The sequence below is a fragment of the Arabidopsis lyrata genome, assembly GCF_000004255.2.
Source record: "Arabidopsis lyrata subsp. lyrata unplaced genomic scaffold ARALYscaffold_5, whole genome shotgun sequence".
In the NCBI taxonomy this organism is placed as follows: Eukaryota; Viridiplantae; Streptophyta; class Magnoliopsida; order Brassicales; family Brassicaceae; genus Arabidopsis; species Arabidopsis lyrata.
This window is the reverse complement of record NW_003302551.1, coordinates 19256197-19275605: the sequence shown is the minus strand read 5'-3', so window position 1 is coordinate 19275605 and position 19409 is coordinate 19256197. Positions and strand designations below refer to the sequence as shown.

The 19409-nt window shown below is 34.2% G+C and overlaps 6 protein-coding genes across 6 annotated transcripts; 5 read left to right on the top strand and 1 right to left on the bottom strand.

Moving 5' to 3' along the window:
- Positions 1-660: 660 nt before the first annotated feature.
- On the top strand, positions 661-2509 carry LOC9314332 (mitochondrial import inner membrane translocase subunit PAM16 like 2). Its single transcript, XM_002878218.2, has 4 exons — positions 661-860; positions 1423-1510; positions 1808-1941; positions 2044-2509. Exons 1-4 carry the CDS (start codon positions 858-860, stop codon positions 2167-2169), a joined length of 351 nt encoding a protein of 116 aa, XP_002878264.1. The 5' UTR covers positions 661-857; the 3' UTR covers positions 2170-2509.
- Positions 2510-3806: 1297 nt separating this feature from the next.
- Positions 3807-5928, top strand: LOC9312563 (putative F-box protein At1g58310). Its single transcript, XM_021024086.1, has 4 exons — positions 3807-4128; positions 4365-5030; positions 5125-5265; positions 5353-5928. Exons 2-4 carry the CDS (start codon positions 4395-4397, stop codon positions 5698-5700), a joined length of 1125 nt encoding a protein of 374 aa, XP_020879745.1. The 5' UTR covers positions 3807-4128; positions 4365-4394; the 3' UTR covers positions 5701-5928.
- Positions 5929-7514: 1586 nt separating this feature from the next.
- On the bottom strand, positions 7515-9025 carry LOC9314331 (putative pirin-like protein At3g59260). Its single transcript, XM_021023951.1, has 2 exons — positions 8093-9025; positions 7515-8013 (listed from the first exon to the last, which is right to left on the bottom strand). Exons 1-2 carry the CDS (start codon positions 8188-8190, stop codon positions 7524-7526), a joined length of 588 nt encoding a protein of 195 aa, XP_020879610.1. The 5' UTR covers positions 8191-9025; the 3' UTR covers positions 7515-7523.
- Positions 9026-10403: 1378 nt separating this feature from the next.
- On the top strand, positions 10404-12697 carry LOC110227988 (F-box/LRR-repeat protein At3g59250). Its single transcript, XM_021023950.1, has 4 exons — positions 10404-10918; positions 11311-11940; positions 12041-12178; positions 12269-12697. The coding sequence occupies exons 1-4, from the start codon at positions 10727-10729 to the stop codon at positions 12590-12592; spliced, it is 1284 nt and encodes a 427-aa protein (XP_020879609.1). The 5' UTR covers positions 10404-10726; the 3' UTR covers positions 12593-12697.
- A 1501-nt stretch (positions 12698-14198) lies between these two features.
- On the top strand, positions 14199-16694 carry LOC110227987 (putative F-box/FBD/LRR-repeat protein At3g59240). The gene is given in 6 exon segments (XM_021023948.1): positions 14199-14422; positions 14587-15116; positions 15118-15403; positions 15405-15539; positions 15631-15771; positions 15868-16694. Coding segments are annotated over 5 exon segments (1512 nt in total). The 5' UTR covers positions 14199-14422; positions 14587-14613; the 3' UTR covers positions 16315-16694.
- Positions 16695-16703: 9 nt separating this feature from the next.
- On the top strand, positions 16704-19048 carry LOC9314330 (putative F-box/LRR-repeat protein At3g59230). Its single transcript, XM_021023949.1, has 4 exons — positions 16704-16901; positions 17108-18119; positions 18300-18440; positions 18529-19048. Exons 2-4 carry the CDS (start codon positions 17133-17135, stop codon positions 18874-18876), a joined length of 1476 nt encoding a protein of 491 aa, XP_020879608.1. The 5' UTR covers positions 16704-16901; positions 17108-17132; the 3' UTR covers positions 18877-19048.
- The last annotated feature ends 361 nt before the right edge of the window (positions 19049-19409 follow it).

Below are 19409 nucleotides of genomic sequence, written 5' to 3'. Positions count from 1 at the left end.
ACGTAAACCGACTAAACCCAGTACGATGGGGTTTTACATCTTTAACTTTCAGAATTGGGGAGATTAAGATATTGAACTTCCATTTCGAGGGGAAATAAGTGTTTAACTTCCGTTTCATGGACATATAGACCGAGGTCAAAGAACGGGCTCTATCTGGCGTGATAAGCATACTTCTCATGGGGAAATAGACCGTTTTTCCTAGATTTTCAAAAGAAAAACTTGAGACCTACAGTGATTGATAACAAAGAAGTTCAAATATTTTCTCGTGTTTGTTTACTGTGAAGAAATAGTAAATTTTTTTTTGATGTTTTTTAGTTTTAAACTCATACAGTACTTCTTATTAAAGAAAAGGCTATATATAATTGATCAACTATATTATAGTATATTCTACACACAAAAATATAACCAAACCTTTATGTTTATATATACACATTTCTTCAAAAGAGTAACAAAGCTAAAATTGAAAACAAAAAAAAAACCAATTTCCATAAATAAACTCATTATACTATTCAAATTAAACTCTTTTAAGTTTTCAACGGTCAACATTGATCCTGCAAGTAGAAGATGGGCCTGGTTTTATTAAACAGCCCAAGTCCATATATGACATGTGTAAAGTTTCTATTGACTATTATTAAAAAATAACCTTGGGCAACAATCCCCTGTTTCGTGTTGGTCATCGGTCTTCCGTGTTTCTCCCAAACTTGTTATTACACGAACAACACAAGTGACAGAACCCTAGATTCTTCTATTGCCTTCCTTCAAGTTTTTATTTCTCTCCCACCCTCGAAAACGAGTCCGAACAACGTTGAAGAGATTACCATCTTATCGAGATTTAATCGATCAAGCAATCGGCTGCCATGGTGAGTTTCCTCTCCTCGTTTTTCCAATTTTTGATTTTTTTTTCTTGCCGCTTTAATCTCTTGACTGATGCCTCTCTATCATTTGATAAATCGATTGATTTTAGCATCCTTTGGGATCATTTGTTAGATTTATGTTGTTGAATTGTATAAATTCGAGAGGTTGATGGGTTCTTTTTGGATTATTCAGCTGGGTTTTTTTTTTTTTTCGTTTTGAGATATTTTATCAATTTCGGATTTTTTTTGGTTTTACTTGCTGACATATTTTTGAAATCCATCCATATTCGTATTAGATTGTATTCGCAGTGATTACAACATTTTTTGTATTTTTTGGGTTCTTATTTGTTCTTTCTAGATTTGATCAATCAGGCAAAGATGTCTAAATTGTTGAACTATTACAATATTGGTGAATGATCGAATCCGTTCTTTGCATATAGTAGTGGCTAAAGGCCTTGGCTTGATTAACTTTGAGCAGGCTTGACCTTTGGACATGTTTCTTTGGTCTCAAAGTCTCTCTTCATCTTTACTTATCATGTTGCATTACTTTCATTTCTTTCTTTTACAGGCGGGGAGATTACTTGCAAATTTGATTGTGATGGGTTCTGGGATCATTGGTCGTGCCGTCTTTCAAGCCTATCGTCAAGCACTTGCTAGTAAGTTCCACCACTTTTTTCTATATTGTTATCTTTTCGACATCAAGTGATTGCTTTATGAATCCAGTGAGAAGGCAATGCTCTTATAGGGTTGATAGATTGCTTACAAGTTGCATTTCATTGTCATTGTAGATTCTGGTAGCTCCTGTTTATGTTTTTACTACTGTCAGAACGGTTTATATGTTTCTGAATCAGATTGCTCTCTTTTACTCGAGTCTGTTGAATTGGTAATTAAGACAAAGGATCATGTATTTGTTATGAAGGAGACCTATCTTACCTACGAATCTTCTTTTGCAGATGCGTCTAAATCTGGTGTTGCGCAGGAAGCAATGCAAAATGGAGTACGTAAAGCTGGGAAAGCCATCACTGAGCAAGAGGCTAGGCAGATTCTTGGTGTAACCGAGAAGACCTCTTGGGAAGAGATATTGCAGGTAAACATTTCTCTTTAGCAATGATGAATGAATTATTTCCTTGATTAAATTTGGAACTCTGAATCGAATAACTAAAAGGAATGGTTTTATAAATGAATGCAGAAATATGACAAACTGTTTGAGAATAATGCCAAAGCTGGGAGCTTTTACCTTCAATCTAAAGTTCATCGAGCCAAAGAATGTCTAGAAGTTGTGTACAGAAGCCAAGGCAACGGTACACCTAGTTAAGACCTTAATCGTTATTTTTCTTACAGATTCAAAATTCTTGCTCTTAATGTAAAATCAAGACGGTTTCATGGTTCTTTGAGATAATGTGGAACTTATAAAACGGCCATAGTTTTCTTCACCCATTAATTAGTAATAATAACTAAGACAGGTTTGCTCTGGTCAATTGATCATTGTCAAAGAACCTCTTAAACTAGAAAGGATTGTTCTGTGTGTATGCGGTATCCTTCTCTCCTGAGAGGACTCTTTTAAAGGTCTCCTTCCTGTTTTTGATTCAGATTCAAACTGATTATCTGCACTCTGTAATGTATAATATGTAATAAAAAAATACATCATTATTTGAGGGGTTCGAGCTTGAGAAATCTAGATCTCCAAGTGTGACTTGATCATGTTTTTGTTAGATTCGAAGGTATTTGGAAGTTTATTGGTTGATAAAGTTTTAAGTCAAGTTTGGTCTGAAACAGGTTAGGGTCGACGAAGATTCGAATTTATAAAACTTTCAGTCTGCAAAGCAACTTGAGGAGCCTAAGTTACCGATTATTCTTTAGGTTTGATTTTTTTTTGGGTCAATTGATGATAGAATTAGAAACATGACGTCATTGCAAACAACAAATAAATTACGACCCAATTTTGGCAATCCGAATTGAAGAAGCTATGATGAAAACGTGAAGGGAGATGAGTAGAGGCCTACTGAAATTGAAGCGAAGTGGTTCCTTGAGAGAATTGGTAGACGTTGAATGAAATTTTCATTCAATGATCCTCATTTGGTTCACTTCTTCTTAATCTCCTCAGACACTTTTTTTCTTTATTCCACTTTTTAAAAGAAAATATGTGAAACAGAGGCTTAGTTCTATTAATCAGAGAAAAGGCATGAAAATAATCAAAGATTTTAGATGATAAGTTGTCTTTAGCATGAAACTTACTTGAATAATGTGTTTGTTTAAAGTTGGTGAGTCTAGTAGTGGACGGGAGGTGGAGGTGAACTAGAAGAGGCGGAGAGTTGTAGTCATGATGACGTAATGAAGACGCAATTTAGTCTCAGATTATATTAAAAGGTTAAATTTCAAAAAAAAAATATACAGTAAAACTTCTATAAATTAATACTCTATAAATTAATAATTTCTAAATTAATAAATTCTTCCGGTCCCGAGTTGGGACCAGTGTAAAATATGACATAAATCGATAAATTAATAAGATAATAATTTTTTTAAAAATTTCATGTAAATATATGGTCCCAATTATATAATAAATTAATAATTGTATAAACTTATCTATATATATATATATTTAACTTAATATATATATATATGATATAAATTTATATATGTCATATATGAATTATTATGATATATATTTAAAATATTCTAGGTAAAAATTTAATAACATATGACTCTATTATTCGAAAAAAGTTTGTGTTATTTTTTAAACTTAATAATTACTTTTCTACTTGTGATTAGTTTTTAAAAGATATTGTTTATAAAGAAAAAATTTATTTTTAGATAGAAATTTTTTAAAAAATTACAAATAATTATTAATTTATCGATAAATTAATATTTTTCTAAATTAATAAAATTTCATGGTCCCAATTTTATTAATTTATAGAGTTTTTACTGTAACTTGGATAGACTCTTGAGAAATAAAAAAAAAAAGGTTAAATTTTAAAAAATTGGATAGAGAAGACAGACGATAAGAAACTGATATAACTTGATTAGACTCTTGAGAAAAATCTTCCTTTCTTTACCACAGAGATCTCCAAAATCTTAGGACTTGACAACACACAAAAAGAAAATCCAACATTGGAACTAACCTATCCCGCCAAATTATTAGGGCTACCATTACCAAAACCCTAATTTACAACTTTCACTTCACTTTGCCTATAAATCCTCTAAATCCGGTTTCTTCCGAAGCACATTAAAACTCAACAGTTGCGTAATTTCTGGTGACCTCTGCTTCAAACCCCAAGTAAGCTTCTCCTCTTCTCAAGTAGTGTCCCTCGCTTAGAAAAATTCGATAAGAACATTTGCTTTGGTGTGTTGATGTCTTGATTCTTAGTTATTAACATTTATTATTTCTGTTAAGAATCTGAATGGAAACTTAAAGATTGTGTCCTTCGAAACCGGTTTTGAAATTGGTCATGTTGGATTTTTGGAATTTTATGTTTGTTGTATTTCTTACTCTAGCTCATTTACTCTGTTCAGGCAGTAAGTGGTGATTAGCATTCGAAAAAGATGAATCTTGAATTTGATGACTCAAAGCGTATGCATCATGGAGTGACAAAACAAGAAAGGGATAAGATTCTTCGACGTTTTATAAAGTGCGTGGATGGTAAATTGGCTTTGCATAAAAATGTTCCTTTGAACAGATTCTCCATCAAGTGTAAAGACGATGTTGGACCAGCTCCTGTCATTGGTTGGATAACCAATGTGTTGAAACGTCGTGTATCAGAACTTGCTCTAGACATCTCTTCTTGTTGGGATTGGCCTATGTCTACAGCTATTGATGGGTGCGGTACAATGGTTCAAGAATTTTGGGAATCTTGCTCTGTATCTAGCACAAGCCTCAAAAGACTAACGTTGCGTTTTAATCAAATGTTCTTTGAGAATCACAAGAATGTGTCGTTTGATACTCCCAATCTCTTGTACTTGGAGTATTCTGATGTTATTGCTGACAAGTATCCTAAAGCGAATTTTGATTCGCTTGTTGAAGCTCGTCTCGATCTTCAAATGACACATGATCAGATCCATAAAGCAAAATTTTCAGAGGATGATTTAATCAAGCATGAAGGGATGGTTGGCAATGCAACTGTTTTTTTTATTGGAATTTGTAATGTTAAGTCCCTCTACTTATCTGACAACACTCTTGAGGTCAGTAGTCTCCAATTCGTACTCATCTTTTTTCTTTCTTTTTGAGTTAAAGATGTGATCATAAGCGAGTGGTGTACTTGTTGTTTTGTTTTAGGTACTCTGTTTCTGCTGTGAGCCAATGCCGGTTTTCAACAACCTGATTCAGTTAACTGTTAAGACTGACCGACTTGTGGGATGGGAATCATTGACCGCTCTGCTCAAGAACAGTCCAAATCTAGAAACCCTTGTCTTTGAAGTACCAAATATATTCTTTATATCATTTGCTGATACATTATTCAAACATAGACATCAGATTTTGAAATTAGTTTCCTTTCTGTTTCAGGGACTTCTCCACAGATATGATATGAAATGTCGAAGTGACGAGTGCCTGTGCAAACCTTGGGAGGAGGAGGACATTCCCACTTGTCTATCATCAAGTCCTGTGAAGGTATTAAAGATAATGAAGTTTGGAGATATCTATGAAGATGAGGACATGGACAAAATGATGGACCAAGTCGAGTACTTCCTTGAGACAATGCCGAATCTTGAACATCTTATAATACATTACGAAACATCTATTGACGAAGATGTGGAGGAAGTATTAAGCCAATTTCAGATGGTTCCTAGAGAAGGTTTAACCGAGTGCAGGATTCAAGTAATCTCTGAGAATCTTGACTTGTCATCTAATTAAGCATCAAGCATGTTTCCTTTTTCATCGGTGAAATGAATTTCTCGTATTTTGAAAGAACTTTTCTGGTTTCTTAAGCTCTTTAGGACTCACTCATGTCTCTTTTTACCATGTCAAAGCCATGAGTGTGTCTCGGCTTTAAGTTTGTAATAGTATCTATGACTTGTTGTATTAATGCTTTTGTCGGTTGGACCAACAACGTTAACTTAATGTTTTAGTCCTTTTTTTTTTTCAGTTCTTCTCTATAAGATTTGATTTGTCTTTGTGAAGTAATTACCCTTAAATTCCAGGGAGGATCATCAAGAAATTAGGTTCACATAAAAGTTTCAAATTTCTGTTGGAATGAATTTGATATTCGAGGAGGTTTAACGCATTTACAAATTTCATGTATATGAAGTTTCCTAGTTAGAAATGCATAATACTTTTTATATTGGTAATAAAAATGTAAAACTGACATTCAAAAAAATGTCAAACTGAAAATTTTACCCAAACACAAGATCCTATATCATCCATGATGGGCCAATTACTAAATAATATCCCGTTGAGAGTTAAGGTAAAACTTGCACGTTTCAAATTCTGTCTTCCCCAACTGAGCAACGTTAGGATTGAATCATATAGTTAGGTAGTGTGATGTTGTGACAGAATTAGGGTTTCTGATGGCATTCGTTTGCGTCACGCAGGGGCAATTTCGTCTCAATATTTTGAAGGTTAAAATCTTGTAATTGAATACAGTAGGCGTAGAGATAAGCTACCTGAACTTGATTAGACTACTATTTGCAGATCATCATTTACAAAATCTGAGGACTTGACAACACTCTAAAGAGAAAATCCAGCATTGGAACTCATCCATCCCGCCAAATTATTAGGGATACAATTGCCAAAACCATAATTTTCAACTTCACCTATAAATCCCTCAATTCTGTTGTTGTTCTACAGTTGTCTTTTTGTTTCCTTTTGTGTTTTAGGGACTTCTCCCCAGAGTTGGAATGAAATGTAAAAGTGACGAGTGCCTGTGCAAACCGTGGGAGAAGGAGGACATTCCTACTTGTCTATCATCAAGTCCTGTGAAGGTCCTAAAGATATTGAAGTTTGGAGATATCTGTGAAGATGAGGACATGGACAAAATGATGGAGCAAGTCGAGTACTTCCTTGAGACAATGCCGAACCTTGAACATCTCATAATACACTACGGTACATCAATTGACGAAGATGTGGAAGAAGTACTAAGACAATTTCTGATGGTTTCTAGGGAAGGTCTAACCAAGTGCAAGATTCAAGTGATCTCTGACAACCTCCACTTGTCATCTACTTAAGCATGTTTCCCTTTCATCGTCGCAATAGATTTCTCGTATTTTGGATTCACTCATGCCTTTTATACCATCTCAAAGCCATGAGTGTGTCTCGGCTTTAAGTTTGTAATAGTAATGCAGTATCTAAGGACTTGTGTTTTATTTATGCTTCTGTCGGTTAGACCAACAATGTTTACTTAATCTAGCTCTCAAGTTTTTTCAATTCTTCTGCATAAGCTCTGATTTGTGAAAAAAAGTCATTCACTAACACGAAAAAGAAAAAGCTTTAAATTGTAAAACAGGTCTAGTGAGTCTCGGATTTGTAAACCTAAAAGTGCTAAACTTGAACTATAGCCAATCAATATTTTAAAACGTGGCATGTTTTTTCATTACCTGACAATGATATGATCTAGAATGTAAGATTTAAAAAACCATGTGAGATAAAGAAGAAAACCTATATATATATATATATATATATATATATATATATATATATATATATATATAACTGTCTCTCTGGTTATTGCTTCAAAATCTTCACTCTGACCTCCAATGCTTGGCCATTTCAAAGCCATTCTGGGCATTACGATAGTCCCTAATCGTCATATCAATCTCAGCTTGTGAGTTCATCACAAATGGCCCACGCTCAACCACAGGCTCGCCAATCGGTTCCCCTGCAATCAACAAGAACCTCAACGATCTAGAGCTTGACGTGTTCCACACGCTAACTTCGTCCCCTGTTCCAAACACCACAACATTATGTGCTTGTACTGTGGAAGAGTCCGAGGAGCTAAACACGCCTTCATCGCCTTCTATAATGTAGGCAAAGGCGGTCCATGACTCTGGAACGGTCTGGTGGGTTTGAACTCTTGGATCGAGAGTAAAGTCCAGGAACATGACTGGTGTTTTTGTGTAGAAAGGAGATTTGACTCCCATTGACTCTCCAGCTATGACTTTGACCTCTACTCCATATTCATCTGCTCTAGGAATCTCTGAACTCGACATATCTAGATTTTTAGGCTCCATCCTGTCGAAAAATTATCATAAAAACATTTAGAAATCTGTGAAGTAAAAAAGGTGAATCTTTGTGAAGAACCTTCTAATACATTTTGTCACTGGAAGGGAGGTTGATCCAAAGCTGTAACCCCTTGTTGACTTGTTCTTCAGGCATTTCAGAATGAATGATTCCTCTTCCTGCTGTCATCCACTGCAATAGAATCAGAATCAAAAGGATGAAACAAGAAAGCTTAAGAGGATTCAATAGTCTTTTGGTCTGAGATGTCTTTTTTTTTTTTTTTTTACCTGAACATCTCCTTCATGGATTGTACCTTTATTACCATTAAAGTCTTGGTGAATGATGCCTCCCTATACAAGTTAAATCGATCCGAGTAAGAAAAAACAAAAGCTTTGATTATTGACTCGAATCATCGATGAAGACATGTTTCTCACTTGCAACATGTATGTGACACTTTCAAAACCTGCACACAGTTGATCTAATCACATCAGTAACATGACAGAACAGAGCAAGCTTTGTGTACATGTAGAAATAATGAATAGGTGATACTACCTCTGTGAGGATGATCTTTGAATCCACCAGGAGGTGAAACTGAACAAACAATAAATAAGTAAACATCAAAATCAGAAATTTTAATTTACACATTATGGAAGTAGAAAGTTTTACCGGAAAATTCAACTAGCGAGACGAACGGGTCCAACAACTCTTGGTCACTCCTGAAGCACAAGGAAAATATATGAAACTTGAAGGTGAAGCATTGGATATTCCTATAAATTTTGAGAAAGAAAAAAAAGAAAACTAGCTTACTTGGTGATGCCTCGTCTAACAACAGCACCATCACCTTCATTCTCAAAATCTGCATATATCTTTTTAATGACCTTTCTCGATAACATATCTATGATTTTGATAAAACTCTGTTTATTTAATATATCTTCTGTCTCTGTTCGCTTCAGTTAAAATCGACAATAACAAAAAAAAAAAAAAAAAAAAAAAACTTTTGTGCTTTTTAATGGAGAATCTGATATTGGCATACGTTCATATTTATTATCAATCCCTTATATTAATGCAGAGGATCGATGGTCGTCTTAATTAGACGAGCAAAACCCCCCCCCCCCAAAAAAAAGAAGGAAATATATCCAATTTTAGGAAATTGAATTAGTTTATACGATTTTCTTTTCCATAATTGTTTGTTTGTAATGGATGTTACCAATTTATCATAAGTCAAATTTGAATGTTGTCAATTTATATCATAACTAGATTGTTACCCGCGGTACACCGCGGGTTAATTATTTGATTTTTTTTTGTCTTTTTATAAACTGATGAATTTGTTGTATATAATATTTTTTGTTGTACATTGCGAGTCACATGCGTTGTAACTAAAAATGAAAATTTTAAGTTGTATTTGTTTTGTTTTGTGTTCAAAATTGTATAATTGTATTTTGATTTGTTAATCCCAGGATTTCACCCGTGATATATTATCCCGTATTAATATCAATCCAAATCCGATCCGTCCCACCATATAATCATGTCCCGTAAAATTAAACATCATTTTGTTATTTCTTTTAATAACACTTTTATTTAAAAGACATATAATTCGAGTCAATTTAAAAGTTTGCTTTCAAATAGTTTCTATAATATATATATATATATATATATATATATTTTTCAAATTAGTGTGTGTTTTTAGACCAACCCGTAAAAATATTTTAAAAATGTATATTAAAATAATAAATAATTGTATTTCGATTTGTTAATTTTAAGATTTCACCGTGGTATATTGTCCCGTTTTAGATAATTGTAGAAATTAAGAAAATATCGGAATGACTCAATTCCGGGTCAGAGTAAAAAAAAAAATACGACCTGATTAAACGCGCAAATTTGTTTTTCAAAAATGTTAATATAGATTGTACACATACTTTTTTCTTCATCGATTGAGTAATATGTCCGTTTTAAAAATTTTGAATCATAGCATATGCAGAAAAAATCGAATTTTTTTATTAAGTATATATATTTTATAATAGTTCAAAATAATATAAATATAAGATCATATAAAAGTGAAATGAGAATCATATATTTATGTTTTAATTAGGTAGAGTGGTTTTAGGAAATTAGTTCAAATTTGTTATATTAGCATTAAATAATCATATTTGATTTCTATATCTATAAAAATTGTAGAGAATATGCCATAAATAAAGAGTTTAGGTATAGTAATTAGTTGAGAAAACATATATATTTTTAGATTTTATTGATTAATTTTCGTTTTTTAATTTTGTCAAAAATAAGGAAAGATCCGATTGAAGATTTCCGGGTCAAAATTAAACAAAATTTGACCCGATTAGGAACCCAAAAAATGTTGCAAAAGTGTATAGTAGAAGGAAATTATGGACTAGTACGACGTCGTTTGGAAGTAGTCTGGCCACAATATTGTAGTACTCTCATTTTCTCGAAAACCTTTTTTTTTTTTTTGTTGTTTCTCAAACAAAACCTCTGAATACGGCTGTCCCAAAGATTTATTAGGGTTATTTTGATGGCATCTGAACCCTAGTGAGTTCCCTCATTTCTTATTCTTATCTTGTTATTCTGTAGTCTCAGACTTTTAATTTTTCTCTAGCAATTTGCTTTTGTTTGTACTTGTTTAATTCTTAGCATTTTTTGTGAACTTCTTTGATTGGTTTTTACTTACTCATGTCATTCTTTTAGGTTGTCACTGTTGAGATCTGTCACTATGACTTCGAAAAAGATGGATATTGGTCCCAAAGATATAATCAGCAATCTACCAGAAGCTCTGATTTGCCACATATTGTCATTCCTTCCCATAGAAGATTCTGCTTTGACTTCAGTTCTATCAAAGAGATGGCGGTATCTCTTTGCTTTCACACCATATCTTGTTTTCGATGACTCGATGTTTCTACGTCCTGCAATTAGTAACAGAGAAAAGGATGCGATTCTTAGTAGTTTTATGGCTTTTGTGGGTAGAGTATGTAGAAAATAAAGTTGCAGACATGTAGAAAATAAAGTTGCAGGTTTTCTCAAATCCTCCGATATATTATTGCTGAGAATTGGTGGGCCTTAAATAGCCAATGACATGAAGACTAAGTCTCCTACAACTAAACAATGAGAAACTTGCGGAAGTAAACTAATGACTAGGACCACTACTACTTGACTCCTACAGACCAGGAGCTTATTCAAACTTGAAAAACAACTTAAAGACTCATTCAAACTAAAGCTAAAAGACCAATTCAACTCTAATACTCCAACAGAGTACTGGATTTGCAAGGGAATTCTACTATAAACAAGTTCTCTCTAAAGTGTGGACATGGTGTTGTTCCAGATTATGTCACGTCTTGGGTATTAAATGTGTTAGAACGTGGTGTATTGGATCTTGATTTGCACGTTACTGTGTATGGGGTTCGTCTGCCTTCAAAGGTCTTTGTGAGCAAGTCACTGGTTAGCCTGAGAATAGAATCTGGAAATGTTCGTGGCATTGATGTGGACGATGTTTTTCTTCCAAAGCTTAAGTATCTCTATATTAATACAATTATGTTAGGAAAAGCTGATGATTGCTTTGAAAAGCTTACTGCTGGTTGTCATGTCCTTGAGGAATTAGTTCTGAATAATGTCTACTCCAATATTTGGAACCGCTCTGTGTCTTCCAAAACCCTCAAGAGACTAACGCTATGGTGTATAGACTATGATAAAAATCCGGATAGTGTTTCGTTTGATACGCCAAATCTTGTCTACTTGAAATACTCTGATTATGTTGCAAGAAAGTATCCAAAAGTGAACTTCAGGTCGCTTGTTGATGCTACTATTGATCTTGCAATGACAAGTGATCAGGATGCACATGCAAGCTATGAAGCTTTGGTTGGCAATGCAAAAGACTTTCTTATGGGAATATGCAACGTTCAGATCCTTTACTTATCTGCCAACACTCTTGGGGTATGTTAGTGTAATTGAGTAATTGATTAATGATTTTTTGGAGAGATATAGTGATTGCATATGAATAATGATGATATGGTTCTTTTGGGAATTGTTTCAGGTTCTTACTTTCTGCTGTGAATCTATACCGGTATTCAACAACCTGATTCATTTAACTATAGAGACCCGGAACGTAGGATGGGAATCATTGCCACCTCTACTCAAGAACTGTCCAAATCTTGAAACCCTTGTCTTCCAAGTACCCACAAATATCATTTTATTGCATCCGTTAACACAATTTTTCAAACAAACTAAACTAGATCTTGATGTTGATTCCTATATGATTCAGGGACTCCGCCACAGATATACAATCAAATGTGGGGATGTTGACGGGTGCCTATGCAAATATTCAGGGGAGATTTCGAGTTGCTTATCATTAAGTCCGGTGAAGGTTTTAAAGATATTGAGATTTGATGAATATGGTATAGAGAATCAGATAGAGCTGATCAAGCTCTTCCTAGAGACAATGCCGTGTCTTGAGCAACTGACAATATACTACGATACACCAATTGATGATGCTCTGATTCAAGTGTCAAGCCATCTTAAGAACTTTGCTAGAGAAGCTTCACCAAATTGCGAGATCCAAGTAATCCATGATGATGTCCTTAGCTAAACCAAGATTCTCCTCTTCATTCTGCCTTTTGTTCTTAGTTTTTGTGATTCGTGTTTGATGATTTGTCATCTTGATTGGGAATGCTCGATTAATTATCTTTTGCTTGTTTGGGCTCTTAGTTTGAGTAGCTAACTTTTCATTCAAGCCTCTGCAAAAAGAAAATAAGTCGAACTAATTTACTGAAAACAGAGCATTGTTATTATTATCCAAAAATAAAGAATAACACCCCAAAATTCATATGGGGGTTTTGAAGCATGAAGATTATGTGTCAAGAAAATCGAGCAAGCAAGAAATGCACTTAGGAATCTTCAAGGAACACAAAAATAAGGTCAAAATAATCACAAAAATAAGGCCATGGATTGGTTTTTAGCTTTTGGTTTTTGGATTTTAGTTTTTGATTTCTAAACATTTGGTTTTTGGTTTTTACGAAAAAAATCAGAAATAAAACTTAAAAAATGAAAAGAAAAAACTTACGTTGAAAAGAAACCAGTATAAGAGGGTTGTTTCTCAAAAACTAGATTCCCTATTTTTAAGGAAACTAACTTTTACAAAATCATGAATGGATATAAAATATAGATTTTTGGAAAAACTAAAACCAAAATCTACTCAAAACCTAGGAAGCACGGAAGCTTCGTCGGACGTCCGCTTTCCGCTTCGGAATCTTAGTCGGAATCGGAAGCTTTCGGAATCTCGCTTCCATAACGCTTCTAAAAAATTCATTTTGGAAGCTTACGATTCTATTTTGGAAGGTTGCAATTCCAATTAAAAAATTTGATGTCACAAAATAAATAAGAAATAAGAAATTATTTTTGATAGTTTTTTTATACAACAAAAGAAAAACCAAAACTAATTTTGCATACTAATTTTGTATTTTATTTTTTAAAATATCATAGTTAGAAAAATGATAGCAGCATGGATCATTTATTAGGGAGATGTTGAAATGATTAATTGAATTAAATTAATTTTGAGAAATTTGAGTTTGATGATGTTTTTATTGGTAAAAAAAAATTTTAAACAATTTTATTTGATGGAATTAGTAAAATGAGAATGAAGAATGATCTTAAATTTTTGACTTTGAACTATTTGACTTTTCTCTATTGTAAACGTACACTATTTGATTTTTAAATATAGAGAGATATTTAGAATTTATGTATTAGATTTGTATATTAATTATAATTTTTTATATGATATAATGTTTAATGTTTATTATATATATATATTAATTTTTATATACGCTTCCAACACGTACCCACTTTCTATAATTTCTATAAAAATCGCTTTCACGTTTCCAAACGCTTCGCTTCTGCGTACCCGCTTCTGATTCCATGCAACCTAGCTCAAAACAACTTTTTTACTCAAAACAAATGGCAAAATTTGACTAGATACTAAAATAAGATAAGGAAAAATCTAGCCTGATTCTTAAATTTATTTTAATTTCTTTGGTACGTAATCTAATCTAATTTAATTTATTTGGTTAACGTCCACAAAATTTGATACCTTTGGTAAGTAAGTAATCGATTTGGGTTGATATTTGTAAAAAACAACTAAATAAAACAAAACCTATTATACAAAAACTCCAAAAACGTTCCTTTTTTTTTTTCTTTTTTTAAAGAGAGGATAAACAAATAGAACAACGTAGGATACACCGAGCACGTAACATGCTAAGCGCACCTAGAAACCCTAAAACCTCTCCGATTCGTCACCGCCATTGCACACTATAAATATATAAAAAAATCAGAATTTTGGTCGAGTGTAACCCTAATTTACTCTTCGGCTTCCCCTCTCGCAATCAATCATTTCAATTTTGATGGCCTCTTTTCTAATTTCCAAGTGAGGTTCCCAATTTCTTCTGATGATTATTTTGTGTGATTCCTTAGTGTCGAACTTTAATGTTTATTTAGCAAATTTGCTTTGGTGGGTGTTTCTGTTTGATTCTTAACTGTGTCAGTCAAGCGTGTGAAACTCTTTGACCAAATTTACTTATTTTTTATCAGGTTTGTAACTGTTTGAGATCTGTCACTATGAATTCAACAAAGATGGATGATATTTGTTGCAAAGATATAATCAGCAATCTACCAGAAGATCTTATTTGCCACATATTGTCCTTTATTCCCACAATTGAAGCTTCTTTAACATCGCTTCTCTCCAAAAAATGGCGGTATCTCTTTGCTTTCACACCAAATCTTGATTTCGATGATTCGATATGTAGGCGTCTTCCAATGGTTGACATGAATAAAAATTTCATGGATTTCGTGGATAGAGTTTTGGGTTTGCAGGGTAATTCTACTATAGATAGGTTCTCACTCAAGTGTGGAAATGGTATTTATCGAGAATGCATCTCTAGGTGGATATCAAATGTCATTGAACGTGGGGTATCGGAACTTGATTTACGCGGTACTTTGGTTTCGAATAGTTCGATGCCTTCAAGTGTCTTTTTGAGCAAGTCACTTGTTAAGCTGAAAATAGATACTGAAAATGGTTCTGTCATTGATTTGGAAGATGTTTTTCTTCCAAACCTTAAGACTCCATCTTGGTTCTGTTTGGTTTGGAGAGGGTGATACTGGCCTTCTCAAGCTTATTTCTGGATGTCATGTCCTTGAGGAATTAACTATGATTCATCTATGGTGGGGTGGTTATTGGAACCGCTCTGTGTCTTCCAAAACCCTTAAGAGACTTACGGTAGGTTGTTCAGATTGGAAAAGAAGTCCGGGTAGTGTGTCATTTGATACGCCAAATCTTGTTTACTTTGAATACCATGATCTGGTTGCGGACAAGTATGAAATAGTGAATTTCGACTCACTTGTTGAAGCTAGCTAGTATTAATCTTCGAATGAGACATGATCAGCGTGCACATGCAAGCTATGGCGATTTGGTTGTTAATGCAAAAAATCTTTTTATAGGGATAAGCAATGTTCAGATCCTTAAATTATTTTCCAACACTCTTGAGGTTTGTTGCTAATCATTTTTTTTTCGCTACTTAGAAAGTAAAACAAGACAAACAACCTCTAATTTGAATTAGTGCTTGGTTTATGTTTCAGGTGCTTACTTTCTGTTGTGAACCAATACCTGTATTCAAAAACCTGATTCACTTGACTTTGGAGACTGACAAAGATGTAGGATGGGAATCATTGCCGGCTCTACTCAAAAACTGTCCAATTCTAGAAACCCTTGTCTTCAAAGTACCAACACATATCCTTTTACTGCATTTTTGCTAACACAATTTTTTCAAACCAAATATGAGTTTAAACTTTAAAGTTGTTTCATCTATGATTTAGGGACTCCATCACAAACATACAATTAAATGTGAGGACGCTGACGGGTGTCTATGCAAATCTTCAAAGGAAATTTGTAGTTGCCTATCATCAAGTCCGGTGAAGGTTCTGAAGATACTCAAGTTTGGCGAAGTTTCTTCTTACTTTGATGACGAGGAAAAGCAGCTGGAGCTAGTCAAGTATTTCCTGGAGACAATGCCGAATCTTGAACAGATGATATTGTGTTACAATACACGAATTGATGAAGGTGTGAAAAGTCAACTTGAGAGGCTAGTTCCTAGAGTATCTTCATCGAAGTGTAGTGTCCAACTAATCTGTGATAACTTCATCGCACCAACTTATCCTTTCTATGGTATCGTACCAGCACCATCTTATCCTGTCTATGGTATCCCCTGCATGGGAGATCAGCCTATTTTAACTAAGAGAAGATTAACAAAGCTTTTGTTCTAGTTTTAGCACAAAAGCATCTAGTTTCGCCTCTATTCTTCACTTTGTCTTACTCTTTCGGCTTCTCAATATGCATTTTTAACCTTATTGTGTTGCATATACTTCAAGTTTTCTCAAGGGTTCCAAGTTTTTAATTAATATAGCTTTTGTTTTAGTTCTTGGTACAAAATTATTTAGTTTGGTCTCTGTTTTGTTATATGTGTCTTACTCTTTCGGCCTTCTCAATATGTTATACACTTCACGTTCTCTCAAGGCTTTCAAGTAGTTAATTTGCTCCACGGCGAGTAAATATGATGTTTGCGTGCAAGTAAATATCAAAATTCAAATTAAGGAGGAAATCAAACTCTTTTCTGTATAAATTGGGTTTAGTTATTTTTTTTTGGTTATTTTTGGTTTCTTCTATAAAACCGAATTAGGAAACTAAAGAGGTTTTATAAGACTAAACCCTAATGTTCTCTTTGTACTTTAGAAATCACTCGTCCCGCCACATATCCATCTCACTCTAGGTCACAAGCAAAAACCCTAATGTTCTCTTTCACTTCCCTCTCGCAATCGAGTTCTCAATATTCGTGTGATTTTTATGCGCTCAAGTGAGTCTCTTCATTTCTTCTATTGATCTTATGCTCCTCTGATGTCGAAAGTTTATTTATTTTTATGTCTCCAGCAATTTGGTTTTGTGTACTTCTGTTTAATTCTTAGTTTTTTTTCTTATAACTTTTTGATACTTAGTTGTGTTACTTTAAGCTTCTCAAATCCTTGGATTGAATCACTTACACGAGATCATGTGGTTTTTTAGGTTGTAACTGTTGACATCTGTCACTATGTGTTCGAAAAAGTTGAATATTGGTTCCAAAGATATAATCAACAGTCTACCAGAAGCTCTTATTTACCACATCTTGTCGTTCCTTTCCACAAAAGAAGCTGCTCTAACATCGCTTCTCTCGAGAAAATGGCGGTATCTCTTTGCTTTCGTACCAAATCTTGATTTTGATGATCCGGTACGTATGCAACCTGATATGGCTAACCAAGAAGAGACTGAGATTCATACGAGTTTTATGGATTTCGTGGATAGAGTACTGGCTTTGAGGGGGAATTTTCCAGTAAGCAAGTTCTCTTTAAAGTGTGGAAATGGTGTTGACGATGTTGGTGCCAAGCGTTGGATATTGAATATGTTGGAACTTGGTGTATCGGATCTAGATTTACGCCTTGCATTAGATAGGAATTATCTGTTTCCTTTAAAAGTATTTGTGAGCAAGTCGCTGGTTAAGCTGAGAATAGGAGCCAGAAATGGTCTCGCCGTTGGAGGTCTCATCATGAAAGTGGGAGATGTTTCCCTTCCAAAGCTCAAGACTCTCTGTCTTGATTCGGTTGTGTTAGATTACCAGATAATTTGTTTGGCTAAGCTTCTTTCAGGTTGTCATGTCCTTGAACAATTAGCTCTGGTTAATCTTAGTTGGAATTTTTGGGAGTATTGCTCTGTGTCTATCCCAACCCTCAAGAGACTAACGTGTTGTATTGAGGAGGATTGGATCAACCCACCACCGAGTGTCACATTTGATAATCCGGCTCTTGTCTACTTTGAATATACCGATACTGTTGCGTTAAAGTACGAAAAAGTGAATTTCGATTCGCTCGTTGAAGCTAGGCTCGGTCTTCGAGTGGCATATGAAGAGACAGAAAATCCAATAGAGTTCCCTGATGGCATCCCCTTCCCAGTTATAGAATATGTTACGGTCGGTGATGCAACTGATCTACTTATGGGATTACGCAATGTTCAGGTTCTTTACTTATATGCGAGCACTCTTGAGGTTTGTATATTAATCCCACCTCTTCTCACACTCTTTTATTATTTTTAGCTACATAGAAAATTAAAGAAGACAAAGAACCTTAATATCTTTGTTTCTGTTACTATCTCATTGCTTAAGGATTTGAGTTAATGATTCCAAATGAATGATGATGTTCTAATAATTGATTTGGTTTTGTTTCAGGTACTTACATTCTGCTGCAAAGCAATACCGATATTCAACAACCTGACTCATTTAACTATTGAAAGTAACACAAAAGTTGGATGGGAATCATTGCCGAATCTGCTCAAGAAATGTCCAAATCTAGAAACCCTGGTCTTCCAAGTACAAATCAAACCCTTTTAAGACATTATGTGACAGATTTTTCAGCCGTGAGGAAAAGCTTAACATAAAGTTTCATTTATTGCTTCAGGGACTCCTCCACAAAGCTACGGATAGATGTGGAGACGTGTGCCCGTGCAAACCTCCGGAGAATATTCCTACTTGCCTATCATCAAGTCCGGTGAAGGTTCTAAAGATATTGAAGTTTGGGGAAGTTAATGACAAGACAGAATTAGAGCAAATCAAGCATTTCTTGGAGTTAATGCCGCATCTTGAACAGCTCAATATATACTACGATACATCAGTTGACGATAATCTTGTTAAAGTATCCAAGCAACTTCAGGAAATTCCTGGAGTAGCTTCAGCAAAGTGCAAGGTCCAAGTAATCTCCGATAACCTCACCTTCTCAGTTACTTTACCCTCTTCCTCATCGATTTAATGGATTGCTCTTAATTTTTAGAAGAATCTTTATATTTCCGGCTTCTTAGGTCTAAAACTGAAAACCAAGTTTCTCTTGTTTCAGCCTTTTGTTCTTAGTTTGGTGCACATCTATTTGTCCTTTTGATTGAGAATGTTAATTATCTTTTGTTTGCTTCTGTTCTTCTGTTGTATTGAAGAAACATTATTTCCTTAAAGAATTATGATTTGATTACAGTTTCTTGGTGATAAGGAGTTATATTAAGCAAGCTTGTGAGTATTTACAGGTTTTAGTATGGTTGTGTCACTCTGTTTTAATAACCATATGGTGGATTAGTGACATAGAAATTGAAATTGTGAACATGTTTCTATTTGTCTCAAGCTTTCTCTGATCCATTTGTCGTCAAAGCTGAATGCTGTAATACAATCTCGAGTATAATCGACTGTCTGAAAGAGAGGATTGTTATTATAGCCCCTAACATTGATCTCATCTTGAATGTGAAATAAAGAAAACAAAACCCAAAAAATTCATATGGTTTTTGTTTACAAACTCTT